This window comes from Frankliniella occidentalis, unplaced genomic scaffold, assembly GCF_000697945.3.
Source record: "Frankliniella occidentalis isolate FOCC.00 unplaced genomic scaffold, Focc_3.1 Scaffold43, whole genome shotgun sequence".
In the NCBI taxonomy this organism is placed as follows: Eukaryota; Metazoa; Arthropoda; class Insecta; order Thysanoptera; family Thripidae; genus Frankliniella; species Frankliniella occidentalis.
Window position 1 is genome coordinate 71,094 of NW_026267173.1, and position 20,933 is coordinate 92,026.

Consider the following 20,933-nt stretch of genomic DNA (forward strand, 5'->3'; position numbering starts at 1 on the left):
TGCAGGATCGAGCGATACATTTGCAGGGACTGAAATATCTCATTTAGATTTCTATGAGAAACTACCGTTTGGTCAGGCTAAGTGTAAACTGTGCGGCCGAATAGTTTTGCACATGAAAAGCCACTTCAAGACTCATAAGCCTGATAAACGGCAATGTCCTATTTGCCGGTTGACAATGCGCTCAGACAATATTAAACGCCACCTCAGAGACAGACATGGTATCTGAGGCTATACTATGCCAGTTTAAACAGGCTGTGAGTTAAATTATTTTGAACATTAAAAGCAATTTGACGAAGTGTGCACTGTCTAACCGGCAATATAAGGCACTTAAAAGATTCGTTGTCTTAATCAATTTTATCACTAGTCAGCATTGGAACTTAAATTAATGGTCCTCATTTATGATACTAATATGCTCAGCATATGATCCCTGCTTCATATATAGTGAGTTGTGGGTTGGGAACCTAGATCGATTGGTTTAGTTTCATATTTAAACTGCAGGATAATTTACCTGCTCTCCACTTTTAAACGGGTTTGACTGGTACAAAGCAAGTGCGTTAATGGTTCTATGTCGTTATATGTTGTGCCACTAATTATGTATGACATTCTTTAGATCAATCTTATTCATACCAAAGCTTTTGTTACTTACTTTACCCTCTCTGTAGCCATATAAGCCTGGTTCATTCGTCTTAATATTTATTTACTTTAGTATTAATTGTTAGAAGTTTTACGTACGTAGAAACTGACAACAATGCATTGTTAAAGCCTCTGATTTGCAGTCAACTGATGACTTCACAGCTGTTAAAAAGCAAAACAGAGATGTCATCCCCCATGATTTGCAATAAGTACTTTTTTGTCATTTTATTGTTGTATTTTGGGGTTCTACTTAAATATGGCTGGTCTAAATTGCCAACATTAAAATTTGATTTAACATACTTTAGTTTCATAAAGTACTTTTTTGTCTTATGGTTTTTTCAGTTAGTTATATTATAGTGCCATTTGATGTATCTTTATCTTATTCCAGGTTAGGTTTTGCAATTGGATGTCCTCTCCAAACCGAGACATTCTCTTTTCATTTTCACTTTATTGAGCAGATATCTACTCTTTTTATTAATTGTTGTAGAGAAATTGAACCCCTTCCCCCACCTATCCCTACCCCAAAGTGTAAATGATAGTCATGTTGGTAATTGTGGTTCTAGATGAAGTAGAACTGATATACAATTAACCAACAATTAGACATATCTTGAAGACAATGTCTGCAACAGGTATATTTCCCTTAACTATTCCTTGGTTATACCAAAGTACAATATGGCTTCACCGATTTAATTTACTGCTGTATAGATAAATATATTTACATACCTAATAAAAGAAAGCGTACCATTCAGAGGACTCCTAAAAAGTCTTTCCTTTTTGCTCAATTTAACTAAGATAAATGCCTAACCTTTGAGTTTTTAGTGAGTTGTGCTCTGCAGAAGTGTATGTAAACTGTAGAGTCCATGAGCCTTGGGGATTCTAAACTATGTTTAGATTATTTTCCTCTTACCTTATTCTGTATTGTGGTCTCCATTCATTCAAAAAGCACAGCTATTTGCTCACGTTCAGTTATTGAACCAGCTGTGATCTTTTAACGTGTTCTCTCAACAAAAGTGACATACAGATATCTTAGTACAATTCGTAGGTGCACAACTAAGTTTACATGGGTAGTTGCTCACAAATCTGGTTTTTATATTTCAGTATTTGCTCAGTTAGATAAGCGAATGTTACATTAGTAAGGTTATTTATTTATTTTTTATTCATCAAAGGGTTTGAGATTTTGTACAAATTAGTCATACAAGCCATATCGGCCTACTTTTTGACAAGACAAGCAATTAGCTCAGGAATATTTACAATTCTATGTCAATATTTATTTTAACTTTTACTTTCTATTACAGTATTAGTTTAATATCTGCAGTATTTTTCGTGTTGGTTTGAAATCACTGTTTTGTTGCAAGTGAAGATGTGTATTTGTATAAATGTGATTACAAGAAGTTTATTGTTGAATTTTGATTTGAATAGTGGACCAAGGTGCAGGGATTTATCATATTAACAGGTTATTGTTTGTTTTTTAAGTTGTTAAATTTGTACCTCTTTTGGAAAATATTTTATGTAATAAAACAAATATTACAAATCTTTAAATGTGTTTAGTTGACCCTTAAGTTTTTTTTTGTAGTACACATTCTGAATATGATCCTAAAATTTGTCTCTTATTTATGAACATGTACCAGCTGTGTAGATTTTCTGTTTGTTTCACCCCTCTCTGCTAATTCTTTTCTTTTGGGAAGTCTCCCTAAAGATATTAAGTAAGAGCCAACCATTATGATCATTAATTTGTACCTTCAGATGAATCATAAATGCACATGTGTCCATTTTTTAGCATTGTGAAAAAGGGGGTTATTTGTTAACTGTTAAAATTTTTCTTGTATCTTGTTTGACACCTGTTCATCAGAATAGCCACATTCTATACTCAATCATGGCTTATTGGATTGTGTGAAGCAAAAGTCCGTAGGGGCTAAATAGAGGTGTTGGAAATGTACATAGTAATGCCCTTTGGGCTGGAAGCTAGTGTGTGCACTTTAGATGTCTGTACCATGTGGGAACTCTTCAAAAATGTTGTTTCCTGAGCCCAGTCAAGTTTACACCTAACACATTATGTGCATGTAAACTGATAAAGCCTCCATGTGCATGGTGTGTTGTCAGTCCAATCCCTCAAACTAGAATTATGATCATGATTAGTTCAACTTACTTGAAGAGTTGTAGGGTGGGATCATTGAGTGTAACACATATGTTTTGTGGTTTACAGGCGTTGCTCACTCATCATCAACCAACGAATTATCCCACAAACTATTTTTTGAGAGACTTCCCAATGGATTGATAATGTGCAAGATCTGTGGCAGGGCTGTCTCGCACATGAAGAATCATTTTACAACCCATTCAAATGAAAGAGCTCAGTGCCCAGTCTGTTTTGTGTATCGTTCTAGGCCAGACAACTTAAAGCGTCATATGAAAACTGCACATCCAGACTATCAATTGTACCAGTGACACTGAACATTATATGATTAGTCTGTGCAGAAAAATGTGGCCAGGTTTAAAGATCAGTTATGTTGACAGGAATAAGGCTGTTAATGAATCGCCCTCCTTTAAAACATCATCTCAATTCCCTATCCACTTTATTTTTCTCTTGTTATTTTCTTCTCACTAACTTTTCGTTATTTTCATTGTGCTAGATACAACTTTTTAAATCAGTGTGTGCCTCTATGTGAAAATTTTTAGACTTGGTTGAAGGCCAGTGAAAATCATGTGCCCTCAATTTGATCTCTCTCTGCAGTAGTATCTGTCCCTTCAATCAGCTGTTTCAACGTTTAAAATCACATCAGATACAAAGAAGTCAAAATGCATTTTAAGAAATCTGTTTAAGTGACTCAGTGTATGAGTCATTGAAATCTTAAGTATGGGCATTGGAATATTTCTTGATTACTGAACTAGTGTGGTGTGTTGATATGATGGTTCTGCATGTAGAAGGCCCCCCTCTTGAAGTAGTGTTGTCTTTCCTGTAGACTCCTTCATGTAGTGGAGTAGTTATAGAGTGGCAGGTGGTAATCATAATCATTTTGCATTCAAGTCACATTTGTAAATGATTAATTCTTGTTATATTGTCATAAATTTTTCTAGAAGTTGATAGAAAAAATATTCCAAAACGCTGGAAACTTTCAATCTGAATTTTGTTAGTTGCTGGGGTTTCATATTTTAATACATCTCTCCTAGCCCGTGGTTATAAGTGCTACAATATTTCTTTCTTTCTTTTCCAGGATTCCTTTATCCACAGGCAGAAGTTGAACTATCTATTGAAGACTTTGCGCAAATGTTTGAGGAGTTATCACATGGACTAGCTAAATGCAAAATTTGTTCCAAAATAGTGACAGATATGGAAAGACATCACAAAATGCATGCCCTTAAGAAATTTCCTTGCCCATTGTGCCCCCTATCTCTAACTCGAGCTGATAATCTGAAACGCCACATGCGCATGAAACACAAATTGACTCCTGAACAGATTGAAGCACATACTGACTGCTGAACAGATTGATCTTAAAATGTCAGATAAATTGTGATGAGAGATAATCTAATGATATACTTTTCTTTTTTTCCTGTTCACTTGCCATGTTACGGCCAAGCCAAGATAATGATTATGTGCCTTTTAGATTTTAACTGCATTGCATTTTTTATCTATTCTTTTATTCCTTTTTGTTTTTTTTATGGTTTTTGTTTCAAGAATCTGAGTAGAGTAGTTATTTTTGTGTTGTGCTCAAAAATGGACATGGTATCTGCTGGCAGGCCAGCAACTTGTCATTTGTGGTGCACTTTATATATTTTTTTAAACAATGAAATTGCAATCTATCGAAACTAATTTGTTTTGTGCATGATTGATACCAAAGGAACTATTTTAGTATTTTACTATATGTGACACGCTGTACCTAATCAATTTCTCAAAAATCACTCTAAAAGATGAAAATGTTGCTGTAGTTCTTTGGGAATATGCCTCTAAGTGAAAGTTTTCTTTTGAGATCAACTTTTCCCATGTTACTGACAGTCCTGTCAAATTTATTGTGCACAAAGTGGTGCTAAACAGTCAAACAAATAATATCAACTGATAAATTATGAACAGGTACACTTTACGTGGTGTAATCATATTTTTTTGCTCTCTGGTCTTTAAGGTTTGAATATCAGTATCAGTCATTCATTCTTTATCCCATTCTTCAAACAACCACCCCACCGTTTTAAATTTTAGATTGTGAAGTTCTTATAGTGTGATCAGTGCATGGGGATGGGGTCTACTTGGTTTTAATTGTCATCTAACATCTTCATTACTTATCATTCATGTTACATTGAGTGCAGTATTGCTGCTTCCATTGCTGTTCATTTCATGTCAGGAGCATTGGGAGTCTGTAATGGCTCCTAACTTTGCCCCAGAGCTCAATTTTCATTTTTAGATACTGTTCTTAATCTATTTATTCTCCATCTATTTAATGGACATCTATTGAGGCTGGGGTATGTTGTGCAGTTTTATTTTTACTGAGTCTTTCTGTAAAAGTTATAACTTTTTCTTTAATCTCTGAAACAAATTTATCTGGCATAGATTTGAGACTGATTATGTGAAATTTGTAAGATAAGGATTTTCTCTGTAAATCTTCTATTAGTTTTGTGGACTTCCTCAATACAAATTAAGGGTCATACAAGCTCCATGTACATTAATTTATCAAGCAATAAATTGTTACTAAGTAACAATACAAAATAGTCTTGAATTTTCTCTTCTAGTAGCCTTTGCCCACCCACTGCACATGACTATCACTGTCTGTAAAGGTCTTGCTTTTGTATGTACTATCGCTCTGGCACTTCCCATACAAAACACATTCATTCATTTTTTGTTCTGGTGCTTTTGGTGCTTCAAAGTTCTCTTCGTTCTGATACATTTAGTCAGTAAATGTATAGAATAAAAGTGCAAACTTGGATTTATGCAGTTGGAATTGTTTTTAGTTTTGTTTTTGGATGGACATTCATTTTGCATTCTTCATACAATAGTCTACAATTTGAAGCGTTACTTATGCCTCAGTTTTATGAGATTTGTTACTAAACAGTTCAAGTTGTCCTAGTTCACAGTTCTGCCACAGAGGTAATTCAGAAATGCTTGTGTGTTTTTATTTTCTTAATTTCTGTTTTGAGGGTTTGTCTTGTCGGCTAGGTGTGCATTGCGATGATATGATTACTGCATTACTGTGACAGTGTCAGTTTGTGAACTACATAAGTGTACACAAAGGAAAACTAAGTTGATAAGTCTTTGTGTGTGAAGGTTGTGCATTGTCAATGGGCACAATACATAGGAGATTGGCATCAATTTGTTTCCAAGCATTGTGTGACTTGACAATCTTGTCCATATATCTCTTCACACATCATTTGTTGGAAGCAAAGGAATTAATTCTTCATCTTTTACTTGATGTTAAATGAACGTTGCATTCCTCTGACAGTCTTCAGATACAGCACAACTTAAGAGACCAGCCTCTAAAAGACATTTTGCCGCTGCATGTTTCTATGAGAGCAGCTCACTCAATGGGTGCAATTTGCATGTGATACAAAACCTCCTGAATATCTTTTTAAAAATTGTGAAGTGATCTCAGGAGTAAGTCAATGGCTTTGCTAGCTTTGCACAGATATTAAAAGATAATTACAGTTTGCAGTGTGTACTTATCCAAATTTTCATGTAAAATGTATAGTAGGACTATGTGCCAATGCCCTTTTTCATGAGATGCCGAAGGCACTTTGTATCTGAGATGGAAGGATTTTGATGCCAAATTTTTGGCAGTTTGGCTCAACTTAAAAGAATACTCAGACAAGATATTAAAAACAAACACTCTCTTTTTTAAAAAATAAAAAATGGTGGAATTGTGAAAATATGAGAAAAGCATGTTGCTGCTGTGTGCCTAACCCGGTGGGCAACTGGGCGCTCCGCTAAGTGATGGTGTTGTCTGTGTCTCGCCATGCCCATGCAGTGGCATGCCAAAGCCCAAGGCATTACATAGTCCTCCGGTGGTGGGCGAGTCCGGGCTGGACTTTGCGTAGCGGTTTTGCGCCCGGTCATCGGTCCTGAGGCTCTAGGTCAGGTCCAGGTCGCGGTGTTGTCTGGTGTGACCTTGTCGCTTGTCTCCCAGGGGTCTCTGTTCCGCCTAAGCCGCCCCGGTCCCGCACACCCCTATAGCAGTCCGCCCTGCTCCGCCCTGGACTCGGCGGCAAGGCAGTGCACGCACACGGCAGCAGGGCTTGTCACTAACATTATAACCAGGGTATCAAAATCAGATCAAATCCATTGTGACACACGGCCCTTTCTCCTTCGCAGGGTCTAAAGTGTGGCACATGCGGCTGACCTTTGAGCGGATCCAGGGAGTGGCCAACAACTTGCACCGCTGCCGACTGTGCGGCAAGGTGGTGACCCACGTCCGAAACCACTACCACGTGCACTTCCCCGGCCGCTTCGAGTGTCCCCTGTGCCACGCGACCTACACGCGCAGCGACAACCTGCGCACGCACTGCCGCTTCAAGCACCCGCTCTTCAACCCCGACCTCAACAAGTTCCTCGCGCGCCCGCCCACCGGGTCCCTGCCGTCTCCGTCCCCCTCGCCGGGTCAGTCCGCGGGAGCGCAGGACCTCGCGACGACGTCGAGGGGCGGAGGCGGGGGTGGTTCTGGGGGCGGCGGGGGCGGTGGGGGAGGGAGCGGCCGGTCCAGCAGCAGCCTGCGCGACTTGGAGCTCAAGCACTTCGGGGACATGATGGGGGAGCGCGACAGGGATGGAGAGGACGCCAGCGACAAGTCCTCCTGAAGATTAGCCGGAGCGGGAGCAGGCGACCAGGACTTGGGCCTGGGCTTCTACTCCCGCTCTGTGTATGAAGCTTTCGGGTCAATGCCCGGCTTCAGCGGCCTGCTCAACCCCTGGCGCGCCTGGTGGGACCCGAACCAGCCCTACAGGCACCTGGACTTCCACTCTGCGTCGGCCACTCATCCTGGTCCTGGTGGCCCTCCATAATGATGTGATGGTGTGACTCTTGCTACGATGGGTGCTCAAGTACCTCGGAGGGGTTGCCACAAAACTGGAAGGCATTTCTCTTCTCATTATTTGTATCCTGTACCAAGCGAGTTTTAATCCTCCTTATTTAGTTTGGAAAGGAACATTTTGATAGATGAAGTGCCTACTGAGGTCTGTTGCAACACCTATGATGGTAATTACCTCATTTCTAGATTAAATCTTATGTGGGAAATGAGACTCATCCATGTTCTTCTAGTTCTGTATCTCATGTTATTGTCTGCACAAGTCCAACAGCATTTAGTGGTGGCTTGCGTGAACTCAATGAGATTTTGTTGTGTTGGATGTACATCTGATGTGATAGTTTCTAACATGTCAAAAACAAGGGTGGGAATTGACAAAAGGGCTTAACAATTTCAGCGTTAATCAGGTGGTTACAAATTATGTATCCATGACATGCCCATTGTTTTATATGCCTAACAACTATGCATAAAACTGTTCAAGCATGGGTTATTTTAAGGAAACAAACTGATCAAGGAACGTCCAAGTACTTTAAATATTCAAATTCAGGATCAAATTCAATTTTTACTTATCTATGAATTTGAAATGCCCCTCTTCTTGTTAATCCCTTAACCAACTTTTTCTAGTCTGAAGAAAAGAATTAACATATTATGTAAAGAATCTATATTTGTTACATAGTTTTCTCAATTTTTCTTTTCATTTTAACAGCCTTCTGGCTCCTTAGTTTTTCTTCTATCCCTGTACCACGTACAATTCTATTGTGCGTACATACATCGTACTTTATTCATTGGTGCATGGCACCTTTATGTGCTCAGTATGACAAGCGCAACACTTAAACAAATCTCAAATTTTACTTGACATTGTGAGTCAAATTTGGTTTTAGAGTGAGCGATGGTCGTTCCAATTGAAATAAACAATTTTTATATAGATGAATATGGATATATTATATAAACACACAATATATATATAAAGTTATATTTTTATTTTCGTTATTTCCATTGAACATGTTTGTTGATTTGTGCTCTTCTTATCTTGCTATACAATAAGATGTTGTGTATGATTGTTAATCTGTATGTTGAAATGTATGCTGTGATTCATTTATATGTGTATAGACCTAAATGTCTTGCAAATTAATCAAATTGTGTACCTTTTTCTATTAAACTCTTGTGCTATGTGCACTCAAGTCTAAGTGTGTACTTATCTATAATGTGGTTTTGTTAGTTAAAGCTTAAAGTGAATTTAACTACCATTATACAATACTCATTTCTGGCCAAATCTTGATATTTAAATGTCTTATATCTATTGAGAAAGATGATACTGTCTGTGCACAGCTCAAGTTAAGGCTCTGTAAATATGCATTTGGATTGTGTGTGTTTTGATAACACATGCAATAAGTTTGCTAGTTCCATATTGAATCTTGTGAACAAGAGCTCAAATGATGCAAGTTTCTGTTGGTTAGCTAGTGAGACCATCCCATTTTTGTGACTTTGTCATAGTTGGATAGGTTTGTGTTTGTAGTCTAAGCCATGCCAATGACCAAAGTTCTTGCCTTAGTCCAGAAAAGTTCTGTGCAATGATTCTGTTAAATTGGCACTGGACAAGGATGTAGTGTGTGAGAGGATGAGTTGTGGGAGGGAATAGAAATGGGGTGCTGTGGGCCTCATTGGATAGTGTGAATAACGTACAAGTTTCTTTCAGCTTTGTTAAATTCAGAGACTGGACTCTTGTGCTGTTTCCTTGTGATAAAGGTGCTGTTAGAAGCTCTGTACTTAAAGTAGATCCTTTGCCAGTAGCTGTTGCAAATCTCAGAAGTGTTATGATTTTGGTACTTTTAGTCCTTTGTGCTCAGTATCACATAATGCAGTCAGCTCCTCAGTCAATAATGTGTTTTGTAGTCGGCTTGTGTGAGTTTGCTTGCACATATAATTGTGTAGATTGGGTCTCTGTGTTTTGATTGGCTGTGACAGTGCACAGAATGGAAAATGCTTTTTCTTAAATAAGTGAGCAACCATTTCAACGAATTCAATTTTTAAATGGCTAGTGAGGAGTTTGTAGGCATTGTCAACTTTAACGACACTCATTTAAGTCCCTCTGTGACATTGATATTGGATCTTTATCATCAAGTATAATCTCGTTCATCAGCATTTTCTGTGTGTTTACCTACTTATGCTGCAGTAGTGCTGATCTGAAGTTTGAAACAGGAAAAAATGGAAAACAGATCTCTCAACTGAATTTAATGGCAGGCTGTTTTTCATGTAGTTTGCTTTTTTTAACGTTAATGCAAGGTTGTGGTTCTGTTGTAATTTGTTATGCAGCATTAGACACACCCAGCATTGTGTAGAAAAATATGGTTGCGCTTCAGATATTGACATTTTTGTAGACATTAACTTGCATGATCCAAATTCTCCCTGGTAATTAGTGTGCCTTGATGCACTTAAGATTAAGAAACAATTGTACTGTCAAGTTGGTCACAATAATGAATCTCTTCATGGACTGTTGATGGATTAGGTCATGACACATGACTGTAGGTTGGCTTACATCTTAATTTTTAATTTTTATTTGTGTTGCCACCATTTTTTTATGTATTATCTATTGGCCTGAAATTTTAAAGGGACTGATGCAAAAATCATAATCAGGTATTCAGTGGAGAATTTTGATCAAATATATTAGGCTCAATTGTACACTGGGCTTTATGCTTCTTTTATCAGCTGGTTGAGGTTGAACGCCAGCGCTATATCCCACATTTTGTATGTTTGCACCATTTGCTGTACTTACATTTTATTCGTTACATGTAAATAATTTCAAGGCTGGTATCAATTAGTGAAAGTAAGGTTCTCTGCACGGGAAACATAATTTGTTCTCTGTAAAAAAAAAAGTTAAAGCATGCCTAACAAGAACAAGGATTGCTATTTTGTGATAATAGCACTGCAATCAACAGTCTGAATCAAATTACATTTACTTAATTAGGAAATAGTAAGTTTTCTTTGTTAGAAGCACATGCCACGTATAAATTGGTACCCAGCTTTCATTCTCATTGATTAACTGAAGAGCAAGATTTTAATTATCAAAGCAATTCAGAGTGTGTTGCTCTCTTAATCTTAATTGACTCTTGACTGTCAGTGTGTGTAGGCCTTGGCTATGCATGGTTCGTTTATCTTAAAAAAAAAAATATCTTGAGAGCAATTTGAGTGCAATCTGGACTGCTTTGTCTTGCAGTGTCCCCCTTTTTTGGTTCATTTCAATGATGCTGGAAAACTTACAGTAAACCTAAAACATCTTTTTAGGGATCACGTTTTATTATTTTTTCTCCAATCCTGTCACACATAAATTTGTGATAGGCACTGCAAAGCAAAATATTGAACAACTCAGTTCCCCACCCAGTTCAAAATTAAATCATGTCTTTTTGGAAAGGAGGAGTTTTGTAAGGACTTTTATAACATGAGGATGGTTAGCTGTCTGGTAATAGCTGCTGTTTATTAATTATCTTTTTTTATCCCCCTTGAAAACTTGTCATGTGTTTCTGAACATGTTTGAGGATTTTTGTTTGTGATTTATATCCGTAGATAATCTCTTTCACCTGTTTGGTGTTTTAACAATAAGTAATGATAAACTTTCTGTAAAAGTTATGATCCTTGTTCATGTTAGGACTCCCATCTTTTTACAGTGTTTCAGAGCTCTCTTTGTGGTTTTCAGGAGGTATAATTTACATGCCAATAGCATTTAACCGTTTAAAGACTGTGGAATGTGGACTTTACATTTTCTTGTGTTTATCTGTCTTTTTATTTTTTTGAAATTCGTATAGTTTTTGTCAGTTGGTGCTCATTTTGTAAGGACCCATGCCAAGTGTGCAGTAACAAGGGTATTAATTCAAAAGGACTGATTTCCATCCTAGGAAGTGAGCATAAGAAAGTGGTGCAAATGCTTTGTAACAAGAGCTGGCCCTGTCTTGGATGTTATTTCCTCTTTCTCTTATGCATACATTTGGGTTTCTGGAAGATTTGATAGTCAATATAATATTATGAGTTCTAGGCTGTGTTGATCTACACTAGGGGTATTCTATTGTGAGATTTTTGCTCTACCTTTTGCTACAGTTTTATTTCATTTTTTTAATTAGATGCGAGTATTTACCAATACTTTTCAGAAAGGCTTCACCTCCTTTCATGCCAAAACCTAATACTTATCAGTGTGATTTTCAGTCTATATGTTAAGAAATTGATGTTTTTGCTACAAAAAGAAAACCAAACAAAATGGAACAATTTGTTATAGGTCATGATTTTAGTTATATCTGTGGCAGGATATTTTTCGTAATAAAAAAAGAAGTGAATAGAACAAAAAGCAAATCTGTGTAGTAATGCACTCAATAGACTTAAGTGAACAAATTAGAAAGGGTCTGCTGTTGTTGCAGGTGCTCTCTGTTGCCTTTCATATGAAATGCCTTCTGGAAGGGCACTTGCCAACGTCAAGTCAGTTTTTGATATGCCATAAAGAGTAAATTGGCTCTTTAATTGTAGGTTACTGAATTATCTCTCTAATTTGCCCATATTGTGTAGAACTCTGGTCATGAGTCTTATACACTGAAACGAAAAGCGTGTAAGCTTTCTATCCTGGTGAATCAAATTAGCAAATATTTATTGGTTTTGAAGTCCACACATTACTTTTTTCTGGAAGGGTATAAATTCATGACTACATTCCTTACGCTATTGATGTGGTTGTAATAATAATACAATCTATCCTGAATGAAATGTACCATCCAAAATGTAAACTGCATAGTGAATCCTCCATGCTACTTAACAAGTCAATTCTTTATGTGTAAGGATGTCTCACAGAAAGATTACACGCTTCTTTTTCAAGGTATAAAAAAATTTCACTGTGTAGTTTTTCTCAACACTGTGAAAGATGGAACTCATTGTAATTTAGTTATGGTCCAAATGATGAGAACTCCTTGCTCACTTGCACTAGTAACTTCCATGGATTAGCTGTTTATGTCATATAGTATTTATTTGAATGAGAATTCCACTCAGTTTAGAAAGTGATGGAAATGTGAGGATATAAAAAGATGGCCACGATTGATTATCGTCCACTAAAATGTGATTTTATTCTATAGATAATATCAGTTATTATTGAACTACCATAAGTTACCAAGTATCAAAAACATTAATAATAATGCCTTTATGTTTCTTATGTGTTGGAATTAACGTTTTTTAATGCAGAGGGAAAGTTGTTTTTTTAATTTAGTGAAAGCTATGTTGATATCCGTCCAGCTGGTCTAGATTGTGAGGACTTTTTTTAACTGTACAATTAAAATGGTATTAGGATGACAAGTGTGACAGTGGGTAGGTCACCCTAAGGCTCACACTTTTATATTGTAAAATATATTTATTTTTAACGAAACTGGTAAATGTTTATTGAGAAGGGTAAAATGTGTGTAATATACTTTGTACATATTGTCGATACATCTTTGAGAAGCGTATAACTTTGTTAGTTTTGTAATGTATTAAGTAGGCTATAAGGCATCATAAAAGGGAGAAAGGTGAAACATTTAGTTATTTTTAAAGCAAAGCAGGTGGATTATTTCTTCTTTTGCTAATTTTACCTTTTCTATTTAAATATTGCAAATGAACAACTGATTCAAGACAGCATCCTGTTGACTTACTCGTGGCAGTGCAATAAATGTGAGCTTATTAATTTAGTCAGTAAATCAACATCTTGGACCGATGTGATTAACACACGTGTTACTTACTCACATATTGACTTCAAACACTTTTTAAGATAACCATCTTTTTTTATTGACCCAGTTTCCTGCTTCAGTTTTGAGTTTTGTATGTGCAATAAGGTGTAGTGAAGTGCTTTTTTGTACTTGTGTGTGATAAGAAGTTAAGGACAACTTGTGCCAAATATGCCAAATTTGATAGAATAAAAAAACAAAACATATTGAACAGGGTCTTAAAAACATTTTGTCACTTGTGTTGAGTCTCTTTTATTTTTCAATGTGATGCCAATGTGTTCAGTTTTTCTCTGTGCTGGCAGAACTTTTCTCCATATCGGAATCTGATCAGTTGCAAGTCAGGCATATATTTGTTTGTAAGTTGTTAAGGAATGGAACGTTGCTGTGTCAAATTATGTGTTATCTTTAGAAGTAGACTACAGACATTCCTGGGGACAGCGTAGGCTTGTCTCCTCTTTGACATATTTGTACAGTTTGTGGTACCTGGATGTGGAATACTATCTAAGTCAGCTGTGGAACCAAACAAACTTTCACATTGTTCACATTGATTATGTATTATTTCTGAGCTTACTAATAAAATCTATAAAATCAATTGGATTGATTGTATTGCCTTCCTTTCTTGTTTAATTTTTCTTGGTATATGTGTGTGTGTGTGCAATTTCTTTCTCATAGTACTGCAATTTACCTTCATGGAGTGCATCAGTTCATTTCAAAAACCAGGCAAGATTAACATCAAGGTATTTAAAAATGTAACTTAGGCTGCATATTACTTCTCTTACAGGTGTAGTCTTCACATCTTCCCCTATTTAAGGACATATTCCAATTTATTAAATCTTATGAAATTAGGGTTGTTTGAGCACTGAAAAAGAATTGACATGGGTCAAGAAAGTTGTGAAAATGAAAATGGTGTTCTTCTACCTTCTAGAAACTATAAATGGCAAGAATTTTCAAAAGTTTTCTTTGCAGCACCTTACACCCCCCACAGCGGCATGTTTGTCAGGTACATCAGGTGCTTTACTTGTCCTCAAAGTAGGTAGCTCTCTTACTAGCATGTTCAAATGGTAGTTGGATGTATCAAATACTTGATCAGTGACATTTTAAAGGAAAGGGCTCTCTCTATCTCTCTCTCCTCTTTTCCATATGCTGGCAATGTCATTTCATTTATTGGCCCTATGTTTAAAGTTTAGTGGAAAAGGACTCGTAGGCCACCCTGTGCGTCGTGCTTGCACTGCGGGCTTGCCTACCCCGTACCTTGCAGGCGTTCCCTGGGAGTGTTGCTTTCGTGAGAGCAGTTATTTGCAACTCTGATGCTCGAGTGGCCTTGTCTTTTGTGTAAAAGAGTTTAACTACCACCAGAGTTGTACACGCGAGTAGGCATTAATCATATCGCCTTTGTGAGAATGTAGTGTGGCTTTCTCTAAATGTCCCTTTGGTGAAGGTGTTTTTCCCCCTTTAAATATTTTCTCTATTTCCCACAGTGCACATCCACATTTTAATTTGCATGATGCTGGCTTTGGACACGCGTTCTTCTTTTGGAGAGCTATTTGTTTTAGCCGCGTAGTCTTGGCACTCGCGGCACCCGGAGCCCACGCGCCCCGTCCGACCCGCGCAGTGACTCTCGAAGTGACACGTTTATTTCGAACGCGACGTGACGCCGTCGAAGGCGCGCCCATCACTCCAGACCAGCACTCCGCGAGGGGCGCCAAGGCAGCAGGAGTCCGGGGCGGGTGGCTGAGCTGCAGCGGGCTTTGTTGAGCAGCAGCTAGGCTGAGCGAGCGGAGCTAAGCGGAGCTGAGCGGAGCAGAAGGCGAGGCGTGACCTGTCGTGCCCTTGTCTGTCCACAGAGCAGCCGATGCAGCACCGATACCGCCCGCGCCCGGCCCGCACCTCCTACAAGTCGTCGTCCTACAAGGACATGTTCGAGCGCGTGCCGCCGCTGACGGTGGCGGACCGCGAGAAGTGGCGGTGCCGCCAGTGCGGGAAGGAGGTGTCCAACCCGTGGCACCACTCGCACACGCACCGCCAGGAGCGCTTCTACTGCCCGCAGTGCGGCAACTCGTACAACCGCATCGACTCGCTCAAGGCGCACTACCGCTCGGCGCACACCGGCCCCGGGGCCGCCCTGCACCCCGGGCTGCAGGCGGGCCCCCAGCACCTGCCGCCGCTGCCTCTGCCGCACGCCGCCGCCGCCCACGGCGCGCCCCCCAACCACAACTCGCACTAGGTGTCGCGGGCCTCGCTCTGCTCCTGCCTGCCCTGCCTGGTCGCCGACGCCTCCACCGCGTGGAGGGCCAGCGGCAGCAACAGCAACCAGCACAGCAACAGCTGGCCCGCTGCTGCGGCCGCCGCCGTCGTCGCCCGCCTCCACGGACCCTTCGGACCCTTCGGCCCTGTCGTCGGGTCCTACAGGGCTCGCGGCCCGGCGCGCGGCTCTCGCGGTGCCCCTGGCGGCCGCTTCTCGGGCCCGTCCTGGGGCCGGCGCTACCTGTAGGCGCCACCCTGGGCGCCACCCGCAGGTACGCGCCCGCCCAGGGCGGCGCAGAGCATTGTGGGGCCACTCGGTCCCGTACCGAACTCTGACCTGACCTCTTCGAGGTGCTACTAGAGTGTTGCCAAAAAGAAACTTATTTTGTATACCAATAGTTTTGTTGAGTACACGACCGATACCAGTCGATCGATAATTGTATACGATATACCAGACATGCGCTCTTAGGCGTCGTGTAAATCAGTTTTTATTGCGCGCCGCTTTTCTGACCTGGTTCTTTTTTTTAGCGCAGGGAAACTCGCTTTAATTTATTTAACAGCGCGAGTCCCAAGTGTACACAGGACTCTGCCCTTCATATATTTATATTGTTTGGCAGACAAACGAAGAGTGTTGTTCTAACGTAATTTAAGCCCAAAAGTTGCCTTTCAACATTGTTAACTATTGTTTTTATTTTAAATATTTTAAGTGTTTCTGTTTCAATTCTTGGATGGTGTGTTCTTTTGGGTAAGCGTGCTGGTCATGCTGTGTGTGATGGAAGATGAAGATCCTACACGAATTATTGATGTTCCACAGTAAAATTTGTTTTAAAGCCCACTTTTGCTGCTTTGTCGGGAAAGCTTTGTTTTGCCAGATCTACATACGACATTCCCGGAGGCGTGGCACTACCGCCTGTCTTCCGCCTTACGTTACCTTATTTATTAGTTCTTTTCAGTTGTTTTTGTAATTGTAATTTTCTACATCGATGTGTGCTTAAAGTAGTTGCTTGGACTTAGACTTAGTATTTTAAAAAGTCGCTTCACGTATTTCTTGATGCGGTTCTCTTGTGTTAGTCCTCGAAAAGCATTCGGTAGATCGCCAGTTGTTTTTGTTTTTTGTCGATGTTTTCTATTAGCGTTCTCTCATATGATATGGCGTTCGCCTCGCTGAAAAACCCGTTTTGTCTGTTGCTTAATGCCTTAGCTGCTGCCTCAGATCGCCCCACTCCACCGAGTATTGGCGTGCTAATGTAACAATTAGAATTGGTTCGATACTGGTCGGTTTTAAGACGACGGACTAATTCAGTCAGTAGACTTTTTCTTGGTCAAACAAACTGACACCTAAGTGCCTTTCCAGAATGGAACAAGCGTCTGCAAACCGCCCTGTTGGCATCCAATTCGATATCTTACAGGGGGTGTAGCGCCGCCTAGACTTAATCACAGCCTTAAAAGAAACTTAGCATATATGTATACGATTTTCATCCCATCAGACTGATCCTCTCTTAATTTTTTATCCTGTTTCTCTTACGTAGAGTAAGGCTCCTTGTTTCTTTTGAGAGATCTTTCTCCAAATGAGTGTAAATGTTAAGACTTACTTTCAAATCGGATCCATCCCATAACTTGTCACGTAGGAATTCCCGTGACAGTGTGTTGTAGTTACAGTACAGTAACCCTCCCCTCCTCTTCATCCGGTGAATGGCGGGAAAGGGAAGACCGTATCGCAATGACGCTGACGCAGCCAAAGGCCGCGACCTTTCTTACTGAGTCCTTGTGAAACTAATTGAATCCAACTGACAATATTCTGATTTGTTGTAATGTGATTAGTGTAAGTTGACAAGTTCTAAAGTCTTACCCTTTTTACATTCTGGCAAATACAAATTTTGTCTCATGGTGGCTAAGCTGAACGTTTTCTTCGTCAAACATCAATGTTTGGCATGGCTCGAAAACAGTTTCTCAGGCGAGCTCAGTTCACAGCGTCGAAAGACTGATTGTATGGAAGAAAGACTGAAAAAAGTGTTACTGAAAATCTTTGCGCAATTTAACCGCCAACAACTTGCTAGACATTGTGTTTTAGACTTTTTGGTCCATCCCTTATTTTACGCATATTTCAAATCAAGTATTTTAATTAAGCCAATTTGTAAAAAGAGATCCTGTTCAACACGTGGAAGGCGTCCTCACCCCACGCCGGCCCGGATGGACCTTCTCCCCCCCCCCCTCTCCCCCAAATCATAGACGCAACGCTTGGTTGAAAAGACACAATTCATTAGAAAATACCATCAATTTTTACTTGAAGCACAATTATAGTAGTTTTGAACTGTAATCGCGTTATGAGAATAATAAGGCTAATACTTATTCCAATATTGTATTTCTGAATTGGCAAGCAGCAATATATCTGCGCTGTGGACAAAAACCTCACACCATCTTTCTAAAATTGTATATATTTCTTTATTTTTACAACAAAGACACATGAGATATACGTCATTGTAAGATACATTTGGTTTTTTACTGTGGTACTGTTATATGTGATTTTCCTCTATTGTATGTGTGTTTCTTGAACCAATGGGACAAATTATATTTGTCACAAAATGTCTACTATATAATATAGAAATATGATGTATATAGATCGACCTACTACCAGGCGGATTGAGGAGTGATCAGTTCAATGAATTTTTCGTTTGTTATTTTAGAAAAGGTCTGCTTTTGCAGTCTTGTTTTTAAATCGCAAGGATAGTTTTCGTATTTAAATTGATCATCTGTTTTAAAGATCTCATATCTCATTGGTCTATTGGTCTTTATTTGTTCGCGGTGCTACACGAGTTTGTTTCACTATCGCCGTGGCTCTATCCCCCTTTTTTGTGTACAGAATAGTAGCGCATCACCGTTTGAGAGAAACGTTCGTATTATGATAAATATTAAGTGTCTATACTAGCACGCGCTCTGTAATCCGAGTCTTATGTAGATACACAACTCCTGTTGTGTAGAGTGTACCTATTAGTTTGTTTTGTACCAACGTGCAGTTGCAGCACTTACCGCCAAATAGCTTGGCCCTAAACTAACCAAAATGCTAGAGTCAATCATGGATATGCTCCAGTACTTCATACGGGTTTCCACCTGACCTTGCACGGGTCTGTTCCTTTCCTAGTTACCCCATACTTCTGTAAGTAAGGAGTTGATTCGTGCAGGGTAGGTAGTGCGTTTATGATATTTCAAGAGGCTTTGACATGGGGATTAATTATTTGCATTAGTGAAACCTGTTTTTGACTAACGGTTGACTCATATCAAAATTTCGCTGTACTGGAATTTGTCGAAGCTAGTGTATTCGATTCCTTAAAATGTGCATATCAGGCCTTTGTTTATCATACCTTTTAAATACTTCCGTGTGTACATGTTAGCACCCTCATCCATAACACCCCGTCCTTCCTCGATGTTATTCTGTACGGAATCTCTAGTATACGTAATTAATTTGTAGCAGGCGCTGATGTAACAGTGTACTGTTGTCAGCGTGTGTTGGTGTGGTTGGTGTATAGATTACAGTATTATCGACCCTTTGCGCGATTATCATATCGTTTCGTCTCCAAAGTTCCCCTAAGTTATCCGCTTATTATGTATAGTAATAACTTTCTGGTCTAACTATCGGCCATCGGAACAATGTATCCCCTACCCCATTTTCCCTTTATTGTGCATTCTCAAATGGGAATCTCAATAACTGAGTTATTGCACCACTTACCTATTTTGTGAGGTGGGGAAGAATTCCAGTGTTACATGTTTTTATCGAAGAAGAGGCTATCTCGCGTTGTGTTCCTCCTGGCGTGCTTCTCATGGCCAATGGTACTCTCTATTATTTTTCATGGCATCCACGTCCATTTAGACACTTCCCTTTTTTCTTTCATCCCGCAGATCAACGTTCTCACCACTCAGTTTTGAAACGAAAGCCAACGCTTTTTGAAAGTGATGGGTTTTGGAGGGCTTGGCATACCCCTCATGGTTAGTCTGTCGGTTTTGTCCGAGTTTTGTCCGCGTTCTGTATACGATGTTATTATTACACAACAGAAAGATCGCTATTGTAAAGTCCGCTTTACTCTGTTCTAGTCAGTAGCATACCTGTTGTGAGCTCGATGTCTCTGTTTCCCAAATACTTGTGTTATACCCGATTTATCAAAGTACGTACTACTGGTTATAAGGTATTAAAATAATTGGCCAAGCCCCTCCCTATGTGGCATCTTAATTGTATTTTCTGTTTTGGTTGTACGGAATTTGTTAACGCATTTATTATTAAATTTCTGTTTTAATTTAACTGCATACATATTTTTTTATTCCCATTACTATGTCATCATTCGCCTGAGAAGTCGAGTTCCAATGTATTTCCTAAAATCCACCGTTTTAATCCCCCATTTGAGATTCGGGCAATTCCAGATAGGGTGTCCGCACTTCATGGCACCAAAACACACACCTGTGCGTGTTGTAGGTAGGTGCTACAAATCGTTTGGACTCATTAATGGATGCGCTACTCTAATACCCTTTCTGTGCCTCCTGGATTGGCCAGTCGGCTACAATTTGAATAAAACAGTATCGTGCCGTACGGACACGAAACGGAACTCGATTTCGCTCCAACCACACAATTTAAAGTGTTGCAGTTTTGATTTGTTTTTTGATGTTTTTTTTAATCGATTTTCGATAGAAGAAAGTCTGACGAATCCATGGACACGTCATTTTGACGTATAGCTGCAATGTTTCAGCCAAAATAAAAAGATTGTTGTGCACTTTGTACGATCTGGAATTGCCCATCATATGCCCGGAAGATCAAGGCTTCGATGGATCAAAATGTTTCCGAAGAGACTTCCAACATTTGTGATAATTAGCATCCAGTTTTTGACAAGTCTCTTCTCCCCACTTCGTAACTGCTAGACTGAGAGATGACTCGAACATGAAAGCCTGCAAAGAAATAATGTGTGAGATCGAAAGGAGAGAGGGGGAAGAGAGAGAGAGAGAGAGAGAGAGAGAGAGAGAGAGAGAGAGAGAGAGAGAGAGAGAGAGATATGAGATGGGGTAAGGAGGGGAGGATTTCGTATACTTGGTTAAAACAAAACAAGACCCTCACCTGCGTGCCCTCAGCAACTCTCTCGGGCTTTAGAAGGGCCTTGGTGTTGACGTCGAAGCACTGGGCATCCGGACCGTGGGGTGTCATCATGGAGTGCAGCGTGGCTCCACCCGGCATAAAGCCCTCCTCCTTGGCCTCATAGCGGCCCAGGATGAGGCCCATGAACTCGCTCATGCAGTTACCTGAGCGGCAAGGAGATAGAGCAGCCGTGAGGGCCAAGGGCCAATGCCACCTCGTGTTGGGAGC

The 20,933-nt window shown here is 39.7% G+C and overlaps 2 protein-coding genes across 6 annotated transcripts in view; one reads left to right on the forward strand and one right to left on the reverse strand.

The window, feature by feature from the left end:
* LOC113215918 (protein tramtrack, beta isoform) overlaps positions 1-19,883 on the forward strand; it is an 81,347-nt gene extending 61,464 nt beyond the window's left edge. Inside the window, exon 5 of one of the 5 annotated variants that reach the window (XM_052266837.1) lies at positions 6,920-13,940. In XM_052266837.1, coding sequence (XP_052122797.1) covers positions 6,920-7,401 — 482 coding nt within the window. In that variant the 3' untranslated portion in view covers positions 7,402-13,940. The other 4 variants (XM_052266838.1, XM_052266841.1, XM_052266842.1 and 1 more) reach the window with 4 other exon arrangements.
* The window catches only part of LOC113216325 (homogentisate 1,2-dioxygenase), a gene marked incomplete in the record, with an annotated part of 15,489 nt that continues 14,410 nt past the window's right edge, over positions 19,855-20,933 (reverse strand). The window contains 2 exon segments of the mRNA XM_052266843.1: positions 19,855-20,521; positions 20,688-20,869. Of these exon segments, the coding sequence (XP_052122803.1) occupies positions 20,390-20,521; positions 20,688-20,869 (314 nt within the window).